Genomic DNA, 26,801 nt, shown 5'->3' with positions numbered 1-26,801 from the left:
GCTGTCACTGGTTTGACACCAAAGACAGTGACAATCTTATCCTTCGCAGGGGGAGGGCTCAGAGGGACAGGCACACATCCAATCAGACAAGGTACCATTTTATTCCTTATAAAATATATTTCATATTGTTGTTGTAAAAACATTACATTTCACATTAAAAAAAACTTTTTAACAGTAAAAATAATACTTGGAAGACAGCTGGGGGAAAAGGCGCCAGTAAGACAAATTCACAGGTGGGTTTGGGATTTATCTCCCTCTCTCCCTCTCTCTGTCTCTTTCTCTCTCCCCACCCCCACCCCCTCTTTTTCACCCCTTGGTAAAGTCAGAACCTGAGAGGACCAGAAAGTAACAGGACAGATTTCTTCAAACCAATGAGAGCTTCCACATCAAAATTAATCATGTCCTTCATGGAGTCAAGCTACAGAGGCTTAGTATCACAACGTGGACATTGCTCAGAACGCCCTCTGAAATCGTGGCGCTGCCTTCACAGCCGAGCCCTTTCGCCCACTAATCAGTCCCGGGCTTTGCACCTGGGACCTCGCCGGACCACAGACATTCAGGTCTGGCTCTGCGCTGACGGAGCCTGGTGCAGATGCAGCATCCGTGGGGCTGGACCGAGCAGGCCCCACAGACTCCCAAAGTCATTCCGAGAAATATGTTGACTGAGGGCAACGCCACTGGCATCAAGTTTCCCAAGATAACTGCTTTTGACAATCAGCCCTGTTAGTTTCAAGTGAGCGTCTTACCTTCCATCAGGTTCTGCTGCCCAGGTGGGCTGGGAAGTAGGAGAGAGAAACAGATGACAACAGGCGTGATCGCTCGATCAGTCCACAAACCACCCCCACCCTCCGAGAGGAAGCGAATGGGGGAATCCCAAGGACGGACCACACGTCGGGAACCCACACAACAGCCACGAGACGGAGGGGAGGGACGAGGGGAGGCAGGGAGGCCACCGCCACCAAAAATAAGAGCGGGACAGATGCACAAAGGGAAGCTGCACCAAAACAAAACATTAAAAAAAAAATAAATCCACCTCCGTTTTTCCATTCTCTTGTCAATTTCTTCTTCCTCTCTGCCTTTTCTGCCTTGTTTACCAAGGACATGAACAGCCTACCTCCCTTAGAGAAAATCTTTATATCCAGTTATAGCTGCACGATCCAAACTGAGACGGAAAATAAAAACAGCTTCTCTAAAGACGAGACTCGGCAAGAGCTCTGCTTACGGGAAGGGAAGACGCCGGGCAGAGTCCCCATGTCTCAAATGCTCCCTCCCTCCTCGAGACCTGAAAATGGACCTCGTGGGAAGCAAGCAGGGTCGGGACAAGCGACAACCTGCTGTCCGCGGCTTTCAATTCTCAGGGAGGCTGAACGGACAGGAAGAAGAACCCTGGGCACTTCTTGCCGGCCTGGTTTTGAACTTTACCCAAAGCTTCCACATATGTTTTTCCACTAAGTTATAAAAATATACCCCACTGCCACCAAGGACACCTGTGCAGAACCATCTTTCCCTTCTGTCGCCCAAACCCGGGGCCCCATCACCCTTCACAAAATCACACCCCTATTTGTCAGCGGGCATGTGTTCCACACTCCACCGGTCTCAGACTAAAAGGCATAGGCTTCCAATAGTTAGGTATTCCTACCTGGATTTCAGTGAAAGCCAAGGGGTGCATGCTGCTGTTCAGTCCCCAGAGAGGTGGTGTGGCAGGGCTCCCTGGGCCCCTGAGATTGAGGACATAGGTCCAAGGCAGCTGGGCACCAGTGGTCCCGGTCACACAGGCCCCGAGGGACCCCCCAGTTACTGTGATGCTCCAAAACAAGCACGTGCCTTCCGGGCCGGCTCACCCCTCTCAATCCGCCACTGGCCAAGACGGCACTAAACCCCACACATCTCTCTCCTTCTCCGCAAGACCAGCTGTGCTCCCCTCCATTCCCGAGGCCTCCAAAAACACCAGGGACTAAAGCGCCAGGAGCTGTGAACCCAACCCCAGACTCCCCACTCTATTTCCTCAGCACTCTCTTTAACTTCTTCATCCTGCCTTCAGGCCACAGGGCGCTCAGCAGGTCCGGGAAGGTTCCACCACATCTTGGTGACCCTCCGCGTCACCCAGACTGGACTGACACTGGTCAAGGTCCAGAAGGCGCTTGCCTTGAAGAGTCCTGTCCTACCTGTCACCTAAGGAAGATCTTACTGCTCCCAAAGGGGAAGGTGAGCCCATCGAACAATGAGAGACCTGCCAGCTCCTTCCGCATCATCGGTGGGGGCAGGCTGCCACTTACCCGCCTATCCGAGCTCTTCTCTCTCCCTCCCCGCCAGCCCCGCCTGCAGCCTTGGGAGGGAAGTGGGGAAATCCCGGTGAAACCAGAGACAAGGCATAACCTACCACCCAAATGAAAGGGACCTTTAATCAGCTAAAGACTTCCAAATACACCATCCAAAAAGAAAACAAAGTGTTGTAGAGGTGCTGTATTTCCATGCCACGGATAACAGGAGAGAGCTTCCACAGCTGCCAAAACCCTCTTTTTTTTTTCCTCAAGAAAAGAGGAAAGAAGATCAAGGTAGTGTTTTACTGCCACAATTTCAAACAGTGAATTCATATTAGCCTCTTGGCTCAGCTATCTGGGGCCAGTCTTCAAACCCGGCTAGTCTGGGCTTTGAGAAGAAGCCACACAGTGTGTGCTGGGAATGCCACTCACCGTCTGAGGGGACCCCGATTCAAACAGTTGTCACCAGGGCTTTTCCTTTCACTTCCACAGAGGCTGCCGGCTGAGAACAAGCTTTCCATTCTCCAGATTCAGGGGGAGAAGGGCCCACGGGACCTTCAAAGGCGCCCAGATATTCCGACTCTTCCCACCCCATCCAGGCAGGCCCTGCTCTGAGTCATTAGCCAGAAACATCCTTTAAAAGTAAAGAAAATTCATCTTGCTCACAGTCCCTTCTGGACCAGTTGAGAAAGCAAAGAATTCACCAGCTCAGCAGGAAACAGAATGAGCTGTTCCTTCTTCTGAGGCCTATAAACTAAACCCCCTGGAGAGAGGGGGTGAGGGGAAATAGAGGCTAATTAGTTCTTTGGTCTCCATTCGCTGCAGAATACCCTTGGTCAGTTTTGGCTCTCTCCTATTTGAAGGGGGAAAAAAATATGTTCATTTCCTTTTTTAAAAAAATAAAATGTTCCCATGAGGGAGGGAAAAAGGTTTGAAGTATTAAACCTTAACCAACTGAGCCCAAATTCCCAGTGTCCACTCGTTATCTGTAGGTGTCTGCTGAGGGCTCACAGGTCTGCCTTTTGTCACCTGGCGGCCATCAGGGCCAGGAGCAAAGGGGAGGAGCCGGTGGGAAGGGTTCAGTCCAGGAAGCGCTGGCAGGCCTTCTTCCAGCGGCAGGCGGTGCACCACTGGTCCCGGTGCTCAATGCCGTACACTTTGCGGCACTTCTTAGCCTCCCCACGGGCCTTCCTGCCGAAAGAGAGTAATGTGCCTACAGTCACGTGCTGATGGTCAGACCTGAAGAGTGGCCAGGTGTGACGTTGGGCAAACAAGCAGAGGTGGGAAGGGGTGGGAGCCGATGGGGCCACAGGATGGAGAGTCTCCCCAGCATCCGGTGTGTCCTCCAGCCGGGCTCACCCCCCTCCGCCCCCGCCCGGTTCTCAGGACTAACCGGGGACCAGGGTCAGGTGGACTCAGAGTCCGCACTCGCAGTGAAGATAATGAGGATGGATGCCAGAGGGAGGCTATGGGAGCAGCCCGTCTCACCTGGTGCTGCTCTGGGCCCGGGGTGGAGAAGTGACAATCAGGTGAGATTTCATGGCAGGTGCTGGCTGCTGGGGCTCACTGAAGCTTAGCGACCGGCTCCGGACCTGGGTACGGGAGAGGGGCCATAAGCACAGGCGAGAGAACCATCCTACAGGGCAGGCGGCCACACCTGCACAGCCCCTCCTTGTGCCAAGAGGCCAGGATGCCTTTTCTGGAAGGATACTCCAGGCTGAGGTGAACAGGGCCCAGGCAGAGAGGGGAGGCTGGAGAGTGAGGAGCGAGACTTCGAGTCACGCTCATGATAGAGCAGAGGCCGCAGGCCGGCACTTCACCTGGCCATGGCAGGGACTGCTCCCTGCGGATCTAGATGCAGGCACCACATGTGACACAAACCAGGGGACTGCACTGCCTCAGTGGCACCTTTGGGCACTTAGTCTTCCCAATGCATGATCCCCTCCTACAGGAGACACTTAAGACTGGAACCCACTGTGTGTGGTTCAAATGACTTCCCATTTATTTCAGTTTGGAGGCAATAACCTAAGCAGTGGCCAGCAGTGGCCTCGAGATTTCTGATTCACCCTGCACGCCCCCTGCCAGCTCCTACCTGCTTTCTGGCCCACCCTCTTCCTCCCTGGGTTTCCAACATCTTCTCCCTCTTAACAAGCATCCGCAGACCCTCAGGGCTAAAGAGGGTACCGACCCCAGCCTCGCCCTGTGATTTTCTTGGCAATAAATTTGCATGATCTGGTCACTCCTCTGCAAGTGCCCTCCTTCCACCTTCTCAGAGGGGCTGCGACCAGCCAGCACAGGAGTGTGCTGGGTCAGGGGGCGAATACATGGAGATCTTCAAGAAGTCTAGGCTCTGGAGACGAGTGCGGGGAGAAGGCCTCCAGTACCAGGTATGTGTGTGGAAGGGCCCTCGGCGTGTTCCAGGGCCCCAGAGTGCTGCCGAGATCAGACGCGGGCACACTCACCGGAGAGAGAGAAGAGGTGGTGGAGGGGGCAGCGGCCCAGCTAATACTGGTGTAGATGTGCGGCGAGACGGGGATCTGGAAGGATGGCAGGGCCTGCCGGAGACGAGGCAGCGTCAGCCTAGGTCCCGGCTTTCGGGGCCCAGCCTCCCCCCTGTAACTTCACAATGACGGCAGGTCTCTGGCTGGAAAACACTGGGACACACCAGAATGCTCTTCCCAAGAGAAAGCTCAGAGGAGCCAACTCTCTGAAGTTGCCTCCTTAGTCCCAGACACTCATCCTTCTTAGAAGCCCCTCTCGGGGCTGGTGTACGCGCCAGCCTCATGACAGAACCATCACGGCACAGCGGATCAACTTCGTGGCTGGATCACCTACCAAGACCATGCCATAGGCATTTCCCAAAGACGTCCAGACGCCTCTGAGCATGGGTGGGGCCACTGCATGAGGATGCCGTGTCCCCAGGACCCCCTGGAACTAGCAACACTCTCCTGGATATAACCTTGGATATCCAGGGTTAGGTTTGTCTATGAAAACACCAGCCACTCTCTCCAGGGGCTGTCAGCTGCCTGAAGGGCCACCTGAAGTTGGCCAAACATGAAAAAGCTAAGTGACCGCTCATCCTCATGAGGAGAGTTGGCCCATTTTGTGAAGGCTTTCTGATTGAAACACTGCTTTTTTTCATTATAACTTGCACGTCAGCCTAGAGTCTGATCAAACCAAGCTGTAGGCAAAGAAGCTATTTAAGATAAACTGGCATATAGTAAGCTGTGCATTCACTGAATACCTACTACATGTAGTAAAGACCACCCTAAATGTCACCCCCCATGACAATTTTCCCAACCCCACAAGCATAACAGCTTGGTCCCTCCTGCATCTACAACAATGTCTTGTGCCTCTAGTGAGGCACATCAACCATAATTAATCATAGTTACATATTCATCTCTCTCTCCAGCTAAACTGTGAATTTCACAAGGTCGAGGACAATGTCTTAGTTTACCGGAAAAGCTTAGCCCACTACTTGACACATAGTAGGGTTTCAAAAAGTGGGTGCAGGCCTGCATGTTGATGCAGCACACTTCCAGGAACTAGGGACGTGCTCTGGGGAAGCCCAGCTGCACTACTCCACCCCCTTCCCCAGCCAGAGACGTTAACAATTCCTCATTCCAGACCCATCCTGGTTACTCAGGGATTCAGCCAGGTTTCTAGCAATCAGTCATGACTGCCACTGATGAAGAGACCAGTAATGTCCACATTTACTGAGTGTGAGCCATTTTCCTTTCCTTCTTTGCAGAAATTAAGAGATGAGCCATTTAGCTACAGGGCTCAGCCTTCGATCAGGGTGGTCGGCAGCCTGTGATCAGGTGACAGGGCAGACACTGAACGTCCTCACAGCCACAAGGCTGAGCTCCCAGAGTGCCCCAGCCCTGTACCTGGTATGCATGGTCGGCCTGAATGTGCCAGAAGGAGCCGGGAGCTGACTTGCTGAGAGCACCAGAGGGCAGGTAAGATTCCAGGCCGGGGTGTTCTGGGCCTGAGGTCTGGGCTTTGGGAGGAGGCGGCGGAAGGATGGCAAGGGGTGGGCTGGTCACACTGGAGGTGGGGGCTGAGTCAGCAGTGGGGGTGCCAGCGGCAACAGCAGCAGCTTCCTCCTTCATCTGCACTTCTGTGTAGTAGAAATCCTCCTCCCGCTTAAACTGGTCGGAGTCCAGGGTGTCTCTGCGTGGGAGGGAGAGACAGTGGTGATCAGGGGCAAGTTGCCTCCGTTCAAACGCATGGGAAACAGAGGTGCAAGGAGTGTTTGCTCAGGGCCACTCAGAGAGTCAGGGAGGGAGCCCAAGGGGACGCTGGGCACCTGGAGGTGCTTGCACACCAACGGGCCTGTTCCTCCTGGCACCCGGGACTTCTCCTGCACCAGGTGTGTCCGAACCTCCCCTCCTGCAGGAGTCCCCGGATCGGAGCTCTCCCACGGGTCCTGTCTGGGCCCCACTACTTGTGGTCACATTATCTCCCCCAGGGAAAGGGCTGTGAGTCAGGTCCTCTGCCAAGAGGGACCCTGGCTCCAGGGCAGCCGTGTTAACAGCGTCCCAGGTCCCCGAAAGAAGTAGGCACGGGCCCTGCAATGGGGTCTCACCAAACCACCCTATTTCCACCCAGAACTAAAATGTCTCGCATCCTACAGTGAAGCAAGATGGCGCATCTACAAGACAGACGGTGCCCCCTTCCCATGAAGAGCAGCAACATTCCCCACGATAGGAGGGTCCTTCCCTCTCCGCCAAGATCTCATCAACATGGCTATTTTGCTGGGTGCAAGGGCCAGGGACAAGGAGCAGGGGGTGCCCTCAGCAAGTCACTTCCTTGGAAGCACTGTGGGCTGTGAGTCACAAGGACACAGTAGAGCAGAGGAGGCCTGAATGGCCCCCTAGGCGAAGAGGCCCTGGGCTCCACACCTACCCCAGGTGGAGGGCTTTCACGTGCCGCTTGATGCCCACGATCGAGCGCAGAACTTTGCCACAGTTTGGCCACAGGCACTTGTACATCACCTTCACGGAGTTCTATGAGGAAGAAAGACGGGGTCACTGGGGTACGTTTCTCTCCCTCATCCCCCTCTCATCCTCACCTTGTGCGGATTTCAGCCACCTTCAAACAAAACTCGACAAAGGGCTCTCTGGGGCCCAAAACCTGGCAAGCAGGGGCAGAGAGCCTGGACCCAGGAGCTGGGCCTGTGGCCAGCAGCAGCAGCAGCGCTCGGTGCTGTGGGTCAGACCCCACCAAAGGCCTCCCACACACAAGCCTCAGGAGTGCAGCGCAGAAGGCAGGAATTGAGGCCAAGGGAAGAGGAAACTGGCATTAAAGAGACCTCCTGGGAGTACCACGAGGGACCAGAAGCAGCGAAGGAAAACTGAAATGGGAAGGAACCCAAGCACGCCTGGGACCTGTGGGGCCCCGCTCAGCCAGAGCCCCAGCTGGGGGTGTGCAAGAGGAAACTGGTCAGTGTACCTCTCCTGCACTGATGCTTCTCTCCCTCCCCTCTCCCAGCACCAGCAGCCTGAGCTCACACTCACATCCCCAATGCACCTTTCTTTTACGTGGAGCTGGTTCATCCAACAGGAAAGCATCCGGATCAGTTTCAAATCCATTATCAGTCTGGGGAGAACCAAAGGCATCCCCCAGGTACTTGGGGCTGGCCTGGGGGTGGGGGGGCGAAGGGGTGGAAACGCCACTGCTCGCGCTCCAGTGTCCGCTGGTGGTGCTGCTGCCGCTGTCCGACACATCGCCGCTCTCCTTCCACAGGTCACAGGCCGCACGGGAAGCTGGCCGGAGAGAAGGCAGAGGATGCTCGTGGGCCTGCCCCCAGACAGAGCGTCTGGCATGGCCCTGTCTAGGCCAGATTCCACACGGACAGCCCAGCTCCGAGAGTTCTCATTTGGAGTATGAGTCCCTGAATCCAACTCCTGGCTCTGGCTCTGCCTGGCTGTGCCATTTCAGGGGGACACACCCAAACCTTCCCTTTCTGAGCTTCGGTAGAAACCAGGAGCAGGCGGCTCACTGCAGCACTTTCTCTGGGTAGCCCTGCTCTGCCGCGGTGGGCATTTCCTGCCACAGCCACGCTGCTAATCACTGATCACCAGTGAAACTTCAGTTTGCATATTATCAACAGAAAGAGAGCCTAATTAAACCATGTTTCTCATTTTAAATATTAAAAAAAAAAAACGGGGACAGTGGGGAGGGAGAAAACCTCTGGACCTCATAGGCGGGGTGGAAGGAGTAGTCACACCTGTGGCACCACGTGGGCAGTTTCCCCACAGTGGAGCAGGGTGCAAAAGCCACGCTAGGAGCTTGTTGACCAGGCTGCCTTGAAAAATGCCTTTTGATCATTTAAACCCAGGCAAGTCCACCAAAACCTGGGTGTGAGAAGAAACCATTCTGTCAGCTCTTATAGCTATTGAGATGGGTAACATTGACCAGAGGTAGCTTCAGCCCAGATGGCTCCTGCTTTTACTCACAAGTAACACACTTAGAGAAGGAGTGACAAGCTCTGAGAGCAATTCAGACCAATAACAGATGACCGGGGCACTCATGGCCGACACGGCCCTGAACCTGCCGCCTGTTTGCGGCAGTGTGACTGAACAGGAAGAAGATCACAGTGAGACGTGAAATGTTCAGTTTTTAAACTGCCTGTCTTCTGGCCCGGCGGGTAGCTCAGCTGGTTTGAGTGTCGTCCCAATGTGCCAAGGTTGTGAGTTTGGTCCCCAGTCAGGCCATATACAAGAATAAACCAATGGATAAGTGGAACAGCAAATCAGTGTGTCTCTCTCTCTAATCAATCAATCAATAAAAATAAATAAATAAATTTCAGGCTGCTTTAGGCCCCACCCATGCCTAGGCCATAAATCCCAATTCATTTATAGTATGGAAAATCTGAAATTCTTATTTATGAAAATAGCAAAAAATGGGGGAAACAGCATGCCGTGTGCAGGTTTGGTGGCCATGTCCCCCGCTCCCAGCACGGCGGTAACTGTGCAGCCTCCTTAGTGACCTGGATCCTGAGGTCGACTAACACCTCCTTCGTGGCCAGGACACAAATCACACCGATTTTCTCTCACCCTGCTCTGTATCCCAACTGCTTCTCGGCTGACCTGGCCGCCTCGGATAGGCTCCCAGCATTCCACGTTGTCGATGCAGGTGCTCTCTGATTAAATCACACGGCTAGGAGAAGCCCACCCAAACAGACTGGGAAGGATGAAGTCTCCCCTCCCTAAGAATCACCGTCAAGTCTCAAAGCTATGACTTCCTGGGAACCCGGAGTTCCGCACACCCACACAGGAGGCTTACAAAATAGGGCGGCCATTCAGGGAAGAACTGAGGAGCCACCAACAGCCCGACAGGTCAAGCGGCCACACACATCCACGCAGGGAGGGAAGGGCAAGGAAGCGGAACGCTCCGTCGCCCGTGATCGGGGCTCCAGAGAAACAGGGCAGGTCCCACACAGGGGACCCTACACCCCACGACCTCCCAGAGGGAGGCAACTGTTCAAAAGGCTCAGCCACGGGCACTGGCAGACTGGCACGGAAAAAAAATTATTTTAAAAGCAGAAAGTTAGTATCATAAATGAACCTGTAAGTTATAAGATGAACACAAATTACTGTACCTTAGATTGTACAACTTTCCAGAGTAATAGATATTCTCTACCATGAGGACACATGGTTCCTCTGCAAACACGCGGCCACCACGGCTCACGGCGAACCTCTAAGAGACATTTTCCCTCTGCTCCCCACACACGCGCACGGGCAGAGCTGCCCAAGCACTGCAGACACCCAGGGGAACAACGGCTTCGGTGCGGGCAGTATCCACAAACAGGGCACGGTTTTGGTTGCTGTTGAGGCCTCACCTGGCAGAATACTTACTTCAGCATCATTACCTGCCAAGGAAGCCTTGTCTTCCCACCGATTTCAACCATAAAGACCAGAAATTACTGGAAAAACACCTTTAATAAACTGCCAAAAATTTTTTTTGTCTAAAAGTAACTTCAGGTATGAGGATCACGGCATATTATCAGTTAGATGTACATACACTGGTGCTGACGTGTGTGGGGTGGTTGTGAACATGTACATGTGCATTCTACACACACACACACACACACACACACACACCTCCCCCCCCGACGGGAACTGGAGTTAATGATTTTCTTTCCCTTCCTGACACTTTTCTGGATACTCCCCTGTTGACCAACCTCCTAAATCTCCTGAACACGGAGGATTTCCTGAGAATGGTAAATCGCCTCCTTACCTGCCACTTTGTTTGTGTAGCTCCCAAGTGCTAACAGAACAGGCATGCGGCCCCCACTTCCCCTCAGGGTGCGATCAGACACAATGACTAACCCTAGCAGACTTGTCACTGCAGACGGACTTTGGGCACAGCCAGTAAATTTGCTTCATCACTTTTCTAAACTTACTTTCTAGCTAGAAAGATTACTTAGGAAGGACGCTTGTAACGGCCACTGTCCTCTGACTCCGCATTCTCTTGCAAGCCTGCAAGTCAGTCCAAGCTCACCAATGAAAAAGTTATTCCCTGGGAGTAAGTAGGGCCAGCCCTGCAGTGAATTTCGGCGACAAGCCCTGCAGGTGCACCGCCAGTCTTGTCACGCTACTAATATCCAGCAACCCTTCTTCCTCCCGTGTTACCGGTAATGTAGTTTGGGGGTCGCACTAGAAGAATTTTCCTTTAATTCATAAATTTGCTGTGAAGTCATACTACCAGCTTGTATTAAGTGATTAGACTTACTTTATTTTTTGTTATTTTGCAATAAGATTCATTTTAGATTTTAGCTTGCTCATCCCAGGTCCCTGACCTGGAGGCCCGTGCTCATTTACGAGGCAGAATTAGGCACCTGGAACAGGGGCATGAATCTCTGAGGCCACTAGGGGACCATTTAGTACGTTTCAACCTTTGTGAACTAAATACTCCTCTATTGGCCGTGTTCAGGCTCCCACCGAAGTGCCTAACTCACTTACTCCCACAGAAGAACTTACTCCAGTGGCCAGTGTGGCTCAGCCCGTGCTCAATCATCTTCACAACGCACCCGGAGACTTCTCCCCAGAGGAGGAAACTGAGGAAACAGAATGGAGGCATCTAACTCAATGTCACTCGGCCAGGCTGGGATGCAAGTGGGAAGGGACTCCACAGTCCTACTGCCAGGCCAGGACGTGGGCAATTTGCTGCTCAAAGCAGAGAAGTCAGTTGTGAGCCTCCGCCACACCCGGAACCCACATGGAGCCCCTTCCTTACCAGAGAAGTTGGCCTCGGCCCCAGGAGGACTCTGCACCACTGGGCTGCAGGACAGGGACGTCAGCACCATGGCCGCCATCATCTCGTCCATTTCCACCGCGTCGGACTTCCTGAATTCAAGCAGGTGGATGCCAAGGTTATTTCCTGAGACTGCTGGTCACGTGATCGTGTTATCTACTTCTGGACTGTCCTTCCCACGTCCGCATTCCAATCAGCCAGTGTGCACATTAAATGAAGCATGAAGGTCTCTCTCCTCATTCTTCATGAAATACACTAATTCCAAATTATAATATCAACCAACTCTGGCATAACAGGGTGGTCCCTATCCCACTGCTGACACCAGAGGCAATGACACTCTCTCCCCTAAATCTAGTTCCTAACTAACTCTGCAGCTTAAGACAAAGAATTGTACTTGGAGGGAAAGAAAGAAGCGTCAAAGCAATGGAAAAAAAATGCATGGACAAGAGATGCCCGCTGGAATTCAAAAGCACTAAAGTCACCTTCCTCTCCCTGTCTTATACTTAAATTTAAGAGGGAGCAACGAGCCCCAGCCAGGAACTCAGCTGTTAGAGCACTGTCCCAATAGCCAAGCTTGCAGGATTAATCCCTCGTCAGGACGCACGCAAGAAACAACCAATGAACATATAAATGAGTGGAACGACAAATTGATGTTTCTCTCTCTCCCTCCCTCCCTCTCTCTCTCTAATACCAATGATTTTTTTAAAAAGAGGGAACAAAGCCCTGGCTGGTGTGGCTCAGCGGATTGAGCGCAGGCCTGCGAATCAGAGTATCGAGGTTCAAATCCCAGTCAGGGCACACGCCTAGGTTGCAGGCCAGTTTCCAGCAGGGGACACACAAGAGGCAATCATATATTGTTTCTCACCCTCTCTCCTTCCCTTCCCCTCTAAAGATGGATGAATAAAATCTTAAAAAAAAAAAAAAAAAGACGGAACAAGCCCTGGCTGGTGTAGCTCAGTGGATTGAGCACAGGCTTGCAAACCAAAAGGTCACCAGTTTGATTCCCAGTCAGGGCACATGCCTGGGTTGTGGGCCGGGTCCCCAGTGAAGGATGCGTGAGAGGCAACCACACATGGATGTTTCTCTCCCTCTCTTTCTCCCTCCCTTCCCTTCCCTCTAAAAATAAATAAATAAATAAATAAAATCTAAAAAAAAAAAAAAAGGGGGGGGGGGGACAATTACACTAACCAATCTCTTTCCCATCCCCAAGAAAAATGATGAGGTATTGTGTTATCCAACAGAACCTAGTACATAAACCAATGAGTGAGTCAACCAGAAATACTAAAATAACTCTCAGTGCTTTACAGAGCAGAGGTCTATAAAATTTTACAGGTAATTTTTTTTAAATCCATATAAAGTTACGTTATGTGGAAGTAAACACAAAGCTGTCTATAAATTAATGCTAAAGTATGAAAAGTTTATCTGAAACAAATTGTTAGGTAGCTCGTCTATTTCAAAGGACTGTATTAATCTATTCTTTACACTGCAGATCACCAAAACACGTGACTGGGTTTGAAGTAGCTAAACTTCAAGAGAGTAATCTATGAAATATATTAGCATCCCTCTTTTTATATGATCTTTGTATTTTCATTTCCATGAAATAAAAAAAACAAGTTCTTTGCCAACATCCCACTGAGATCACAATCACAAACATTGTTGCTCTGGTCTGGTCTCAATACAGTGAGCACACCGTCAAGGACAGCGGCCTGTCGAGGACAGCGGCCCCCAGACAAACACAGAGCAGGGGGACAACATGGAATGTGGCTTGACTGCTTGCTCATCCTGGATATGAGACACTCTCCATGGACAGATTTTTTTTTTAAATCTTGAAAGGTCAATGAGTATACATAATATAGAGTATGTAATATAGAAATAGAAGATAAACATATATATATATATATATATATATATATGGCTTAAAATAGACTGTTACAACTATAAGATGTTTTCTGTAAGCCTCACAGTAACCACAAAGAAAAAACCTCAAGTTGATACGCAAACGATAAAGAGAGAAAGAAAAAGGAATCAAAGCATGACTACAAGAAAAAATCAACAAATCACAAAGGAAGAGAACAAGAGAGGAACAAAGGAACTACAAAACAGTCAGCAAATAATTAACAAAATAGCGATAGCAAGTTCTTACCTATCAATAATTACTTTAACTTATATAATTACTTTATATATATATATATATATATATATATATATATATATATATATATATATATATATATATTCTCCCTCGGGAAAATCGTATCATAAAATTCTAAAACAATATACATTCTTCATTCAACATGAATGGTTTTGAACTATGCGGTACACCTGAAACTAATACAAAATAATATTGAATGTAAACTGTAACTGAAATATAAAATTAAAAAAAAAATCAGTGGTTTTGATATCAAAGCCAGGGGTCAGCAATCTGGGGACTGGGAGGTGAACATGGTCTGTCTGCTTTTCTACAGCTCCTCAGCTAAGAGTTTTTTCATAAGCTTTCAGTGGCTTTAAAAGTCAAAAGAACGGGCCTGCGAACCAGACAATCACGGTTCAATTCCCAGTCAGGGCACATGCCAGGGTTGCAGGCAGGTTTCCTGCAGGCCAGTTCCCAGCAGGGGATGCACAAAAGGCAACCACACATTGATGTTTCTCTCCTTCTCTCCTTCCCTTCCCCTCTAAGGATAAATAAATAAAATCTTAAAAAAAAAAAAAGTCAAAAGAAGAATATTATTTCTTGGCATGTGTGACACATGCTGATTATGTCCATAAGTAGAGTTTTCCGGGCATGCACTCATTGCCATTTGCTTCCCACTGCCCGTGGCTGCCTCCTGTCCCCGTGATGGAGACTGCTCAGCCCCCCCCCCCACCCCAGAGCCTGCACTACCTATATCCCTGCCCATTCAGAGCAAATTTGCTGATTCCCGATCTAAGCCACATTTTTTTTTCTGACTCTCATCATGGAAAAACTAAGAACTAATTTTAATTCAAGCACAAAAGAGAGGAAAAACTGCCCTTAGCCAAACCAAAAATACAGCACCCATCAGAGAGTGTTGCGAGGAAGAACAGACAGCGCTCCAGGTTGTGCTGAAGGGTGCCTTCCCCTCCTTGTGTCCCATCCGACCGGCATCTTGACAACCAGACCCCTTGGACCCCCGCACTCCTGCCTCATCACCAAACATGCCCCAACCCCAGACTTCACCACCCGCATGGTTTTCAGAGCCCGGGTTCCCCCACACAAACCTCTTTGGGACGTCAATGTTCCTGGAGACAGGCCTGTAGGCTTGCATCTGGGCTCCCTGCTCCGGAAGGGGCACCTGGGGAAGGGCGCCCTGCAGCTCGGCCAGCCACACCTCCTCCGCTTTGCAGCAGATTTGTAACTTCTGGTCCAACAGCCAGACAGTCACCTTATCCTCTGCCCAGCTATGCTGCTCCACCAGTCCTGTGCATTCCTGACCCCCGTACCACACGTACACCTAGGTGGGGGAGGAAAACAGGAACCAGAGGTCAGCGCTTCAGAGTTCTTGCCCCATATACCCCAAGTTTTGGGAGCCAGGATCCACCTGACACAAACTGCATTCTCTGACTCATCTGTAATTCGAGCACATGCTCACAGATACCTGAGCACCAGTGGAGAGGCTCTTCCCAAAACAGATCCTTAGAAACTCTCCAGATGGAGAAAGCAAACATGTCAGTTTCTGAGATTTTTTTTTTCTGAACTTGGAGTCTGTATGCAATTAAAGCTAAGTTGTTACCATCTTAAAATAGACTGTTACAACTATAAGATGTTTTCTGTAAGCCTCACAGTAACCACAAAGAAAAAACCTCAAGTTGATACGCAAACGATAAAGAGAGAAAGAAAAAGGAATCAAAGCATGACTACAAGAAAAAATCAACAAATCACAAAGGAAGAGAACAAGAGAGGAACAAAGGAACTACAAAACAGTCAGCAAATAATTAACAAAATAGCGATAGCAAGTTCTTACCTATCAATAATTACTTTAAGTGTAAATGGATTAAATTCCCCGATAAAATAAACTTGGACTCTGTCCATCCTCCTGATTTCTTGCCCTGCCTTGCCTCTGAAGCCCTGTGTATCTGCTGGTTCCACCTACTGCCCTGAATTTCCCACCCTGCACCTCGCCCTTCAGAGACTTCTGAGTCTACCTAGGGACGGACACATGGACAGGCAGGCTGACCTCTCTCGAGGGCTGCTTAGCAGTTGGGGAAGCGAGGTGTGGAAAACAGAAGCCTCAGCAGGGAGACAGAAGGCAGAATCTATTTATGGAGAAGGCAATGAAAGAGAAGGCCATGCGCCTGGATCAGGCGCGATGATACCAGGTGTAGGTCCTAGCTGGGCCCCGCCACAAGGGAAGAAAATGCTGGAAGAGAAAGTCCAAATGGCATTCTGTCTAAAGAAACACCTTCCTCGCTTGAAAACTCCTAAAGGTAATTCAAAGACACAACCTTATGTGTCTCTCATAAGCCTGAGATTCTTCCCTTTGTTTTTTAAAGTTACTCACTGAGGCAGATCTAGGAAAAACTGAGCTCTGGCCACGCCTGAAATTGAGGTTTTAAGTAGGTATGCGCTCAGAGTGGGGGGTGTCAGGTCTTGGGGCTTTCCCCCCAGACAGTCCTGCTATGGAGAAGCCCTGGGCCGCTGCTGCTCACTCTCTCAGGAAGCCTGCTGCCCGAGGGCCCCCAGTACTGAAGCTGAAAGTCTGTTTGGACACATCCAAACTCATGATGCACAGGGTGTTTCCAGCCTGTCGCTGGGGGCACCACTAACTAGTCTGCTGGTCCCCAGCCTGGGAAGATGGGGCACCTGTCCATTCAGGGATCAGCCTACCTTTTGCCCAGGTTGAAAGGCCACCTGCTGGAGCCCTGAGGCAGCAGGAGCCTTGAGGACTTCCTTGGGTTGCTCCTGGCAGGAAGTGTCCTTGGAGGCGCAGAAGGGCTGGGGCACCGCTGCCTCCAGCAGCTCCGCCTGAGGCTCCGAAGGTGGGGCCACCCCAGGGGGTCCCAACACGCGGGCTCCCAGCAGGGACCGTTTACCGAGGCGCCGGGACAGCACACTGGCCATGCTGCTAACGTTCCTGGGGAGAGAAGGGGGACACAGAATCCTTTAGCCATGTTCCTGGGGAGGCAAAGGGGAGCAGAACCCTTGATCTGGAGGAATCAGGAAGCTTTTAGCACAGTGTCCGACACACAGCAGGAGCAGCTGTGGGTGTCCATCAGAATGGATGAAGTCGTTACAGTGACTTTTACCATTTTTTTCTTCTTACAGAAGTACCACCCATCCTTTGTAGGGCATTTAGAAAATACCAACTAGCACAAAGAAAAACAAATCATCCCAGACGCTGCCTCCCAGAGATGCCCACTTTTCTTATACATCACTTGGTGCTTTCCTCTCTACGTGTATTTACATACTCTTATTTCTACGAAAGTGGGATCGTAGTTTGAGAAACTGAATTTTCACTTTGTTCCTTGTGTAGGTTTTACTAGATCATTAAATGCTATTCTATACAAACCCTTTTAGAAGCCACTCAGTATTTTCTCAGGCAGATGCATCATTGCTGATTTCACAAGCCCTTTATCACTGTGTAACACCTACAGGCTGTACCCAGCATCGTGCTGTTTGAACTGCTCTGCCTGTAGGTGGCATTCTCGGGGTGACACCTCCGCGCACACACACACAAAACCAGTTGGGTGCTGATGCACCATCCAGTTGTGCACCGTTAACAATGAGGACACGTTCTGAGACATGCGCCGCTAGGTGTCTGCTAGGTGCAGACAAAGGTGACTTTGTCATACGAGCATCAGAGTGCACTGGCACACACCCGGATGGCACGGCCACTACACACCTGGGCTCTGTGGTGTGTTGGCCCTCAGGCCACGTGGTGGGTCCCTGCTCAGAGCCTCTTTCCTCACCTATAAATCACAAAGCTGGGAACATTTTAGATTCTGCTCCCCAGCAACTGTGGTCAGTTTGGCCCAATAAACTTTATAAATTCTTATAAAAGTTTTACAAACTAAAGCATAACCCTGGTGCTCCCCTTCGCCAATATCCTGGGAGAGCGCATGAGAATATTTCTTAAAAGTTCTTCACAACCTGTAGAAGTGTGACAGAAAAAAGGGTTTTTACAAGTCTTTTACTCAGACCTTCAAGGGCTGGAAGCAGAGAGTGTGGCAGCAGCACCGGGAATTCCCTAGAAGCCAAAAAAAAAAAAAAAAAAACCGGTAAGAAAAAGGTGGGAGTTGTAGCACCCTACGGAGCTCCTGTTCTGGTGCCTGGTGACTTCTTACCTATTTTGAAAAGCTTTGTTATAACAATAAAAGAAAAATATAAAAAGTAAACTCTTGACCACTATAAAAAAATGTACATCCAAGCTAACTCTGTTTTTAAAACCAACTCACCTCCCTTCATCCTTGCAGCCGCAAACCAGAAACAAGACCCCCTGGCTCTCATTTTTTTCCCTCTCAGTTTATTCCCCGCTGAACAACCAAGAGCTAGAGGTGAGGATGCAGTGCCACTTAGAGGCATCAGGTGGCAGCATCCATCCAGAGAAAGAAACCACCCCTTTCTTGACCAAAAAACAAAAACCAAAAAAATGGTGGCCACCCCCACTCTCCACAAGCAGGAAGTTTGAGGTTTCTACCTCTGAAAATGAAGAAAAAACAGTATTTCCAAAATTCCAGGGCTTCCTGTCTCCAGACAGGGCCTGAAATATTCTGCTAACAGACTCTGACGATGTTTTTATGAGCCTTTTTTCCTCCTTTAATTTAAAAAAAATACTTTTATTTGGTTTGTGAACCTGTACCTTCCAAAGCCTGCTAGACTCGCAGAGTTGGTGAACCTGACCACTTCCGGTTTGCTCCCACGTGTGTTTGCTCTCTTCTCTGGCCTTTCTCCAAATTCCACCCTGAAACATGCTTTTTATTCGATCCATGTAGAGTGCACCCAAAGCTTAATTTTTAAAAGCAGAAGAGAAAGAAGGAAGGGAAACTGTCTTTGTTAAGTGCCTACTAGGCACTAGCTTTCACAAACTGTATCTAATTTAATCCTCGGAACAATCTGAGAAAACATATGGTCTCGTTTCTGATGAGGAAACCGAGCCAGAGAGCTTAGGTTGCTGAGGCTACACCACAAGGACTGGGCAGCCCTGCGGGTTGACCTCCTGTCCACCTGGGGTCAGAGGTGGTGATCCTGCCATTAGGCCAGGAGGTAAGGGAGCTCTCTCTCAAAATAAAACACTCCATTTAAAGTTGCTTATTTGCATGACATTTTTTCCCCTTTGTCGGTAAACCCTGATAGAAAAACAACAGCTCTAATCCTGCAAGTCTCTCCTTATTTCCTTGTACTATTTCCTTCCCTGAAGGTCTCTTCTCCACTGGCATCTTAGACTCCTACAAATAGAGGTCAATGCTTTAGTCTAACCTTGCTCAACAGTTCAAATGGCTGTTAATCATTCAGAGGTTTGGGAAGACTTTTTTTATGCACACCTTGCCCTCAGGGAGGGATCAAAGAGATAATGCAATCAGTCTCAAAAGTTAAAAGATTTTAGCCAAGCTTAAACTAGCTACTGGGAGAATGGAAGTGAAAAATACAAATGTAGACTAAATGGAGGCTGGGCAGCATGGTCCGGTCGGATTCAGTGCCTCTCTCGCATTTATCAGCACACTCATCACCATATCACGGACAGGCTCTACAGATAACATAGTCCAGGGACTCAGAAGTGGATTAGAGCACCTGCCAAGGCAAGCCCTGCAGTGGGGTGGAGGAGCCAGGTTAATATAACTCTGGACTTTAGAGTGACTTCTCAAGCTCACCTGTTACTTCACACCTGGGAGTCCCACTAGCATGCTTCTATCAATCTAACTGGAGGCTCCTTCAAACCTCTCTTCCCTGATCTCTAACTTCTATTCACTCCCCTCTTGGTTTTTTTTCTTGGGAGTGATCAAAGGTCTCTATAAACCAGCCACCCCCTAATTTGCCATACAGTTCTGATACAGCCAAGAGAAAGCAAGAAACACCCATTTCAGGGTAACAATAGTAACGTTTCCACATGCAGCCAAATCCTGCTTTATGATGTTACATTTTTGACTTGTTACATTTTTGACTTACGGAATTCCTTAATTGAAACAAACTCGCTACAAAGGACTTCCCGCTGATGTATAGTTTTAAAGGTATCCTGAGCCCTCTTGTGCCTCGCGCCCTTTCCACTGTCACCAGTAGAAGGGGTAGCTACCCCAGAATATGCATTTTGGTCAACGTCCAAAACGGGTTAGCCCCTTTCCAGGCTCAGCAAACATATTCTGATGTGCTAATAGCCCTTAATGAGGACATCTGCCATCAGTTAAATAATTGGAACAGACAGAAGGGGAAAACAAACCCTCTCTGTGGTTCTGAGCTATAAATTGCTACTTGACATGTGACTGTTGCCGGACAACCACATGTCCCAGCACACGTATGTGTGCACACACGTGCTCACACACAATGTTCTCTCCTACCATCCAGGAACACTGCCACGAGCCATGACATCACCTAGTGGCACTCGTAGAACACAGGTCCTAAGTCAGAATGATTCATTACACAGCTAATAGTTTGGGTGGGCTTTGTTTGTTTTGTTTTGTTTTGTTTTTGTTAAGGAGAGTTAAGTTTGGACTCACTGACTACCATTTGCTTAATCTTGAGTGCCCACTACAAACTCTCTGATGAACAATTTATGGATCAAGATGAGGGACAGCAACCCTCTGCCAACTATTCCAGGTGTTCTACTCAACCTCAGCCTTCCGCTTCCTGATCTCCATGGGGAACCACTGTGCAGACTCCGGCTTGACTTTTTAGTTCTTTGCCTAATATTTTGCATATCATCCTTAATCTTTTATTAGAAAGTTGTTCATTATTTTTTCTTTTAAGTCTATGAAATTTTAACTTAATTTTTTTGTTGGTGTGATATTCTATGCTCATGCAAAGGTTTAAAATGTAGCAAACCACAACTCTTCCTTACAATACAGCTCAGCAGAGAATGGGACTCACAACCACTTTCCAGCAACACTTCAGCCAGGGACTGGCTCTGTGAGAGAGGCCAAGTGCAGCACACTTACAGTTATGTGCAGATATGCCTACGGTCCTCTCACAGTGCAGGTCAGCATTGGAACCCGGCAGAAGCAAGGTGTCGCACCCGGACCTCCCCACCCTAATGCTGCCTGGTGGTTCTCAGAGTTGTCCCATCCCCACCCCACCCCACCCCCTCACTCCCTGGACTGCCTTATTCAGAAAATGTAGAAAAAAGAAAAAAAAAACTCACTTCACTGAGCACACACTGACCTTTTCTTCCAGAAGAGTCTCTGCCCAGCCTGGCTTTGGGTAGAAATCCCTCCAAGAGCAGCCAAGGGCCCGAGCTAAAACTTTTCTCTCTCTCAAGTTCTTTATCAGGCCCTATTATACCATTTTTAAAATGTGTGGTGCGCATTTTAGAGTTTCACAATACCATCTTAAGATACATCGCACTGAACACATTCGTCATTCATTCAGTACTAACATTTCTAAATCAGTTTTCCAGAGAATGACCATTTGGATTTCAAAACATGTAAATCATTGTCTTTTTCTGAAGGTCTGAAAAAATCTGCATTATACTGCATCCATGCATGAGAGTATAACTACTCGTAAAATTCAAATTATAGACTATCAGGAGTGACAGGAACCTGAAAGGTTGCCCACCCCCCACTTGGGGGCTGGAACCTTGTTCACATCATCCCCTGTAAGTGAGTCTCCAGCCTTCCCATTACTGTCATAGACGTAACAGAATAATGGAAGGAAAAAAATAAGGGCCCGAGACAGCAGTGCTATTTTCATACTCCAGCAGATGGGCCTTAGAAATAGGTCACCTGATTCGGTTGCACTGAACTTTCTCCAGCAGACAATGAATGACCCGATCAACGCCGACTTCTGTTGGTCTGAGTGCACAACGGTCATTCAATCGGGGCTAAGGGACAACCACTCTGTGTGCCCTGCCAGCAGGGAGGAAAGCGGGTTTTTCACCGTTCTAGCCGGGAATCGCACACTTCCCCTTCCTTCACACCCAGCTCCCCATTTGCTTCAAAGCCACCACTGCCACTGCCCTTTGCTCCTGTCTCCCTCGTGCATGTGTGCACCGCTCCGGCTTACGGAAGGCGGTTGTGAGCACAGTGCCTGGTGCGTGGTTAGGGCTTAGGAAACTGCGACTATTTCTACTAGAACCAATGGGCCCACATCTTCCTTAGACTGCAAGCCTTTTGAGGGTCCGGGCTATATCTTGCTAATCTCATCAGATTTATGATTTTAAGAAGACGATATTCCCACGAGTGGAGAGAGTCCCAGATTCAAAAAAATAATGTGTTCTAATACCTGCTGCTTGCCCTAAAATGAAGACAAGTGTCAAAAGAAAAGGTAGAGTTTCAGTGTTCAAACTCAGTTCTAAGACAGTAGCGTTGTCTTGAGAACGGGTTGAGAATACTGCATAAGGAAGCAGGCATAAGTAAACCCTGCTTACAACTGTGTGGTAAGAGGCAGAGGGGTTGTCCAGCACCGCTCTGCACGTGCGGGGGGAGGGAGAGCAGGCATGCACAGTGCGTACGTGTGGGTACGTGCGTGCACTGCAGTTAAACCTCATCTGCACTGTGCTAAAACTATGTGAGAGTTCCAGGAGGAGGCGGGGAGATGTGGACTGCTGACTCGGCATTTCACCCAGAGCCTGCGGGGAGGAGGGAACCAAGGGCTGAGTATCTCTGGGAGAACAGGCCCCAAAGAATCAACAGTTTTCTCAAGCAGTTTTCAGAGCGAGCATTCAAGAGACCTGCACATTAATTCAAACCACCCATGAATAAATGCCTGAACGGCACTTGGGCTTTCACCCACTTTAATATACATATTTGGGAGCTTCCTTTTTTCCCCTCCTCTGGCCTCCCAGCCACTTAAGAAAATGCGGAGAGATAATACAATCTCCATTTTATAGCTCATAAAACTGATGTTCCTCAGGAAGGTCATTTATTTGCCAAAGCTAGCAAGCAGTGGTGACTGCTGCTTTCCTGGCTCCTCGCTGGTCCAGTTCTCTCCTCCCCACAAGGGCAGGTCCAGCAGCAGGATGGGGGCACAGGACGGGGGTGCAGGAGGGCCGGGCTCTGGAGGTGATGTAAATGCACAGCCCCGGTGCATTTACATCACCTCACCTGACCTTCACAACATATGAGCTTCGTTGGGAAGGAGAGATCTAGATGTAATGACAGGGAAGAAAAGCAAAAGCCAGCAACAAAAGAGGTACCCCCAAAATATAAAACATGGAGAGGAGAATTTTATAAGCCTAACGATCCAGGACCCACTGGCATTAGGGAAGACTGTGGCAGAGGTGCCCAAGGTGCCAGGCCTGAGACACAAGGAAAAGGCTTCCTTACGTTCTCACTCCTTTAAGAAGGCAGAGCAATGTAGACTCGACTTTCTATACTTTTTTCACTTAAGTGGTTACAACAGAACAGCCATGTGGAACTCAGCAGTCATTTGGATGAATAATGGCATTTCCCGGCCACCCTGGGTAAACAGGCAGCAGGGCTTGCAGAGAGGGTGAGAACCTCCCGGGGACCTGCCTGGCTGGAATCAACAGGTAATAAGCAGACAGCAACTCTCTCCTGTGGTGGGGAGTCAGGGTGCATGGAGCTGCAGGCACTCAAGAAACATGTCACCTGGCCTGAGAGGCCAGGAGGGTGAGATCCAAAATGAAACATGAGAGACCAACCTCATGCAGACAAGATCAGTCACCTAGAGACAGCCAGCCAGGAAAGATCAACAGGTGAGGGAAGGGACGGAGGTGCCCAGATACCCCTCAGGAATCCAAGCCTCACCTGAGAGCCACCGTCTAAAATGTAAGCTGATCGTAAATAAGCTGTAATCTTGGCAATTATAAGGCCCAAGATAAGAAACGTGTGCTGTTCGGACGACAGAACATCCCAGTGGCTGATAACACTTAAAAACCCAACACAGGAGCTGGATACCAGTTTGTTCCAAGACCAGGAGGGTGCACAAGCCAATGGGAATAGACCTGTCTGGCCAGCAGGGAGGTAACCAGGCTTCTACAGATCTACTTTTAAACCAACTTTCCCCTTTACTCTCACTCCCCTACTAACAGTACATGTTTTCTGTTTCGGGAGGGGCGGGGCCCGCCCCTCCCTCTGTCGCCTCCTCCTCCCTCTGTCACCCCTTCACCTTCTCCTGGGAAACCCAGCTCTGCTCTCCCAGGACCGAGCATTCCCCCACCGCCGAAGGGGGTGCTTCCCGGGCAGGCCCCCAGCGCGGCGCTGACAGGAGAGAAGGGCTGGATGCCACCGACTGCTGAAACCGGCCCCTCACAATGGGCGCCCAGCCCGTGCAGGAGAAGCTAAGCCCAGGCCCCCTGCAGAGGGCTCTTCTCCCGGGGAAGAGAGGACGGCAGCCAGTGGCCTGGACCCGCGTCACTTGCCACGGTCTGCCACCGTCTCAGAGCCTCGACTTCCCGCCCCACCTGTGAAAACTGAGGGCAGTGCCTCTAGCATCTGGAAGGAAATCGAGATGTGTCCCCTTCCTCTGCCCCCCTGTTCTGTTTTATTTTTAAATCCTCACCCGAGGATGTGTTTATTGATCTTAGAGAGAGAGGAAGGGAGAGATGGAAAGAGACACATCGATGGGAGAAGCACCCACTGGTTGCCTCCCGTACGTGCCCTAACTGGGCACTGAACCCATGACCTTCTGGAGTACGGGACGATACTCCAACCAATGGAGCAGCCTGTCCAGGGCCCTGTCCCCCTACTTTAGATGGGGGTCAGAGAGCTAAGTAACACAACAGGCTCCTCTGACTGCTCAGCAGCCACCGTCGAGCAAGCATCTGGGAATCGAGGTTGTAAAAGAACCTTTGACCAGATTTAGTACAACTACTGCCTCTAAAGGAAACAAGACGTTGACCGTGGGTGAGCCACTAAATAACTGAAATCCCCAAAAAGCGGACTGCAACAATATAGGGGAACTGAGAAACCAATGCATTCCATTCAGAGGCCTGCTTGGTTGGCCACAGTGAACCCACTCCTGGGTTCAGGGCTGAGCGCGCTCAGCACCAAGCCCCAGAGCCAGGACCGGCCACTGCCTGCCTCCCACACGCCCGGGCCCCTCATCGCACTCCCAGCAGATGCGCCGCAACCCTGCTCTCTGCTGAGCCCAAATCGCAGTCCTGGTGGCCTGCCCAGGGTGGTCAAGGACGAGTGTTGCGAAAGCTCCCTGAGGTGGACGGAGCCTGGCCAGCCTGTGTGCCCAACCTCCGGTGCTGCTGCAAGTCCTTCGGTCCCGGTTCCAGGTGGCCTGGGTCTGGCCCCGAGCCACACCAGTGCAGACCCACAGGGGAAACAATTTTGTACCGACTCACCAGAAACTCAAGGGGAGGGGCACCGCAGAACACAAACACCGGGGTTCTTAAAAATCCGATATTCAACACGTGCCAGGCTCTTGCCAATAAACTGAACAGAGTAAGGTTCACACGCCGCCTTTAAAGAACCTTGGACCCAACTGAGCTCCCACCTGGACCTTACATCCAGCGCTGGTTTATAAAAGCACTTAATGCCCTCCAGAGCCACATTCGGGTTTTTGTGCTTTCTGATTAAATGAATGAATCAGAATTTGCTTCTTTCAGGAAAATGCAAAACAACGTCCAGCAGTCTGACACTGAAGCCCTGATAGAAAGATGGTTTTCAGGACTAAGCCCATGAAGTTCCATCAGGGGGCATATTAAAATTTTAAGTGTTTGTTTGACATACGTTAAATAAGTCAAAATAAAACATGCCACGGGTTTTTAGAAAACCTGCTGAGTGACTGGAGCGTGAGGGAGACAGACAAGTTTCCCCCAGAAAACACAAAGTCAGCCAAAGTAAAGAGACTACAGACCCACAAAGGAAGATCTTTCAAATACACAGTGAAAAATGAGCCCAGCGGGGGAGGGGCCCTTGCCTGAGGCTCAGCCCGCCACGGAAGTACCTTTCTGCAGAGGAGGCCTCTTAAGGCATCCGCAGGCCCCAGTAACGGTGGGGCTGAGGATGAGTTCGAAGATGGAAGAGGAGTGGAGAAAATGAGCACACGATACTGGGGTGTCCACTCAGTCTGAGCACATGATACTGGGGTGTCCACTCTTGCGTGTTCCTCTGTACATGGACAGTGTGGCTCAATCGCAGACCAGATGTCCCACGCACCTGAGTTGCAAGAGAAGCAGAGGGTGAAGTGAGTGCTCCGTAGGCCGAGACACACGGGCCATGGCTGCACAGCGCCGGTGAGCCCCTACCTGCCTGGAGGACAGCTGGGGGGGCTGTCACCACCGCGGAATCTCTCCCCCCAGGCCGACAGGCAGACCGTACTTAGCTCAGGGCCAGCAGGAGACTAGAATCTTCCCAGGGAAAAGGCAGTGGGATGCTCACGGGCCACAAAACCACATCTAACTACCTCATCAGAACTGTTCTAGAGAAAATGGACAAGAGAAAAACAGAGCCCTGACCAGGTAGCTCAGTTGGTTAGGGTGTCCACCCAATACACCAAGTTTTCAGGTGCGATCCCCGGTCAGGGCACATACAAGACTCAACCAGAGAATGCATAAAATAAGTGGAACAACACAATCAATGTTTCTCTCTCTCAAATCAATACGTAAAATTTTTTTAAAAGAGTTAAAACAGAAAGCCAATGCAGCTGGCAGCCCTCTGAAGACTGATGTTCCTTCAGGAATGTTCTGACACCCAACACGTACTGAAGACTCGTGTGCCAGGCGCTGGCGGAGCACTTCACAGGCATTTATCTCGCCTCGCCCTCACAATAATGTCATCGGCATCATCTTCTCCTTTCACAGGTGAGGAAACCGAGACTCTGAGATGTCCCCAAGGCCACAGAGCTCGAAAGGGACAGAACTGAGAAGTGGGCTCCAGGAGGTCCGATTCCAACAGCCACACCCCCCCTCCATCTCCTACAGGAAAAGTGTGCACCTGTGGGGCGGGGGGAGGCCCGACCGCTGCCCTCCTCACTGCTCCTCGGCAGTGAGCACTCGAGTCCCCGAGAGGTCAGGGTGGTGCTGGTGGTTCGGGTGAGGAAGGGACACGCAATGGGCAACACAACAGCACAGCGCCAAGCAGGGGGCTTCCCCAGGGTCGGGGCTACAATTATTCTTATTAAACACTTATGCAGATGTCCCAGAAAGACTGCACAGCAAAACCCTTGGGGCTGCAAATGAACTAACTTCCCAATTATGT

The 26,801-nt window shown here is 50.2% G+C and overlaps 1 protein-coding gene across 8 annotated transcripts in view; it reads right to left on the bottom strand.

The window, feature by feature from the left end:
• Positions 1 to 82: 82 nt before the first annotated feature.
• ZNF395 (zinc finger protein 395) overlaps positions 83 to 26,801 on the bottom strand; it is a 40,728-nt gene continuing 14,009 nt past the window's right edge. For 4 of the 8 annotated variants that reach the window (XM_053658376.1, XM_053658375.1, XM_053658374.1 and 1 more), the window contains exons 2-11: positions 25,549 to 25,760; positions 16,369 to 16,615; positions 14,763 to 14,995; positions 11,508 to 11,617; positions 7,797 to 8,032; positions 7,173 to 7,273; positions 6,152 to 6,437; positions 4,724 to 4,816; positions 3,750 to 3,853; positions 83 to 3,452 (exon numbers count right to left, since the gene is read on the bottom strand). In XM_053658376.1, the coding sequence (XP_053514351.1) occupies positions 3,341 to 3,452; positions 3,750 to 3,853; positions 4,724 to 4,816; positions 6,152 to 6,437; positions 7,173 to 7,273; positions 7,797 to 8,032; positions 11,508 to 11,617; positions 14,763 to 14,995; positions 16,369 to 16,602 (1,509 nt within the window). In that variant the 5' untranslated portion in view covers positions 16,603 to 16,615; positions 25,549 to 25,760 and the 3' untranslated portion in view covers positions 83 to 3,340. Of the gene's footprint in view, positions 3,453 to 3,749; positions 3,854 to 4,723; positions 4,817 to 6,151; positions 6,438 to 7,172; positions 7,274 to 7,796; positions 8,033 to 11,507; positions 11,618 to 14,762; positions 14,996 to 16,368; positions 16,616 to 17,681; positions 17,729 to 25,548; positions 25,761 to 26,305; positions 26,780 to 26,801 lie in introns of those variants that run through there. The other 4 variants (XM_053658382.1, XM_053658381.1, XM_053658380.1 and 1 more) reach the window with 3 other exon arrangements.

This window comes from Artibeus jamaicensis, unplaced genomic scaffold (genome assembly GCF_021234435.1).
Source record: "Artibeus jamaicensis isolate MK-2021 breed Jamaican fruit bat unplaced genomic scaffold, CSHL_Jam_final scaffold_537, whole genome shotgun sequence".
Lineage (NCBI taxonomy): Eukaryota > Metazoa > Chordata > Mammalia > Chiroptera > Phyllostomidae > Artibeus > Artibeus jamaicensis.
This window is presented reverse-complemented; position numbering and strand designations above follow the sequence as displayed.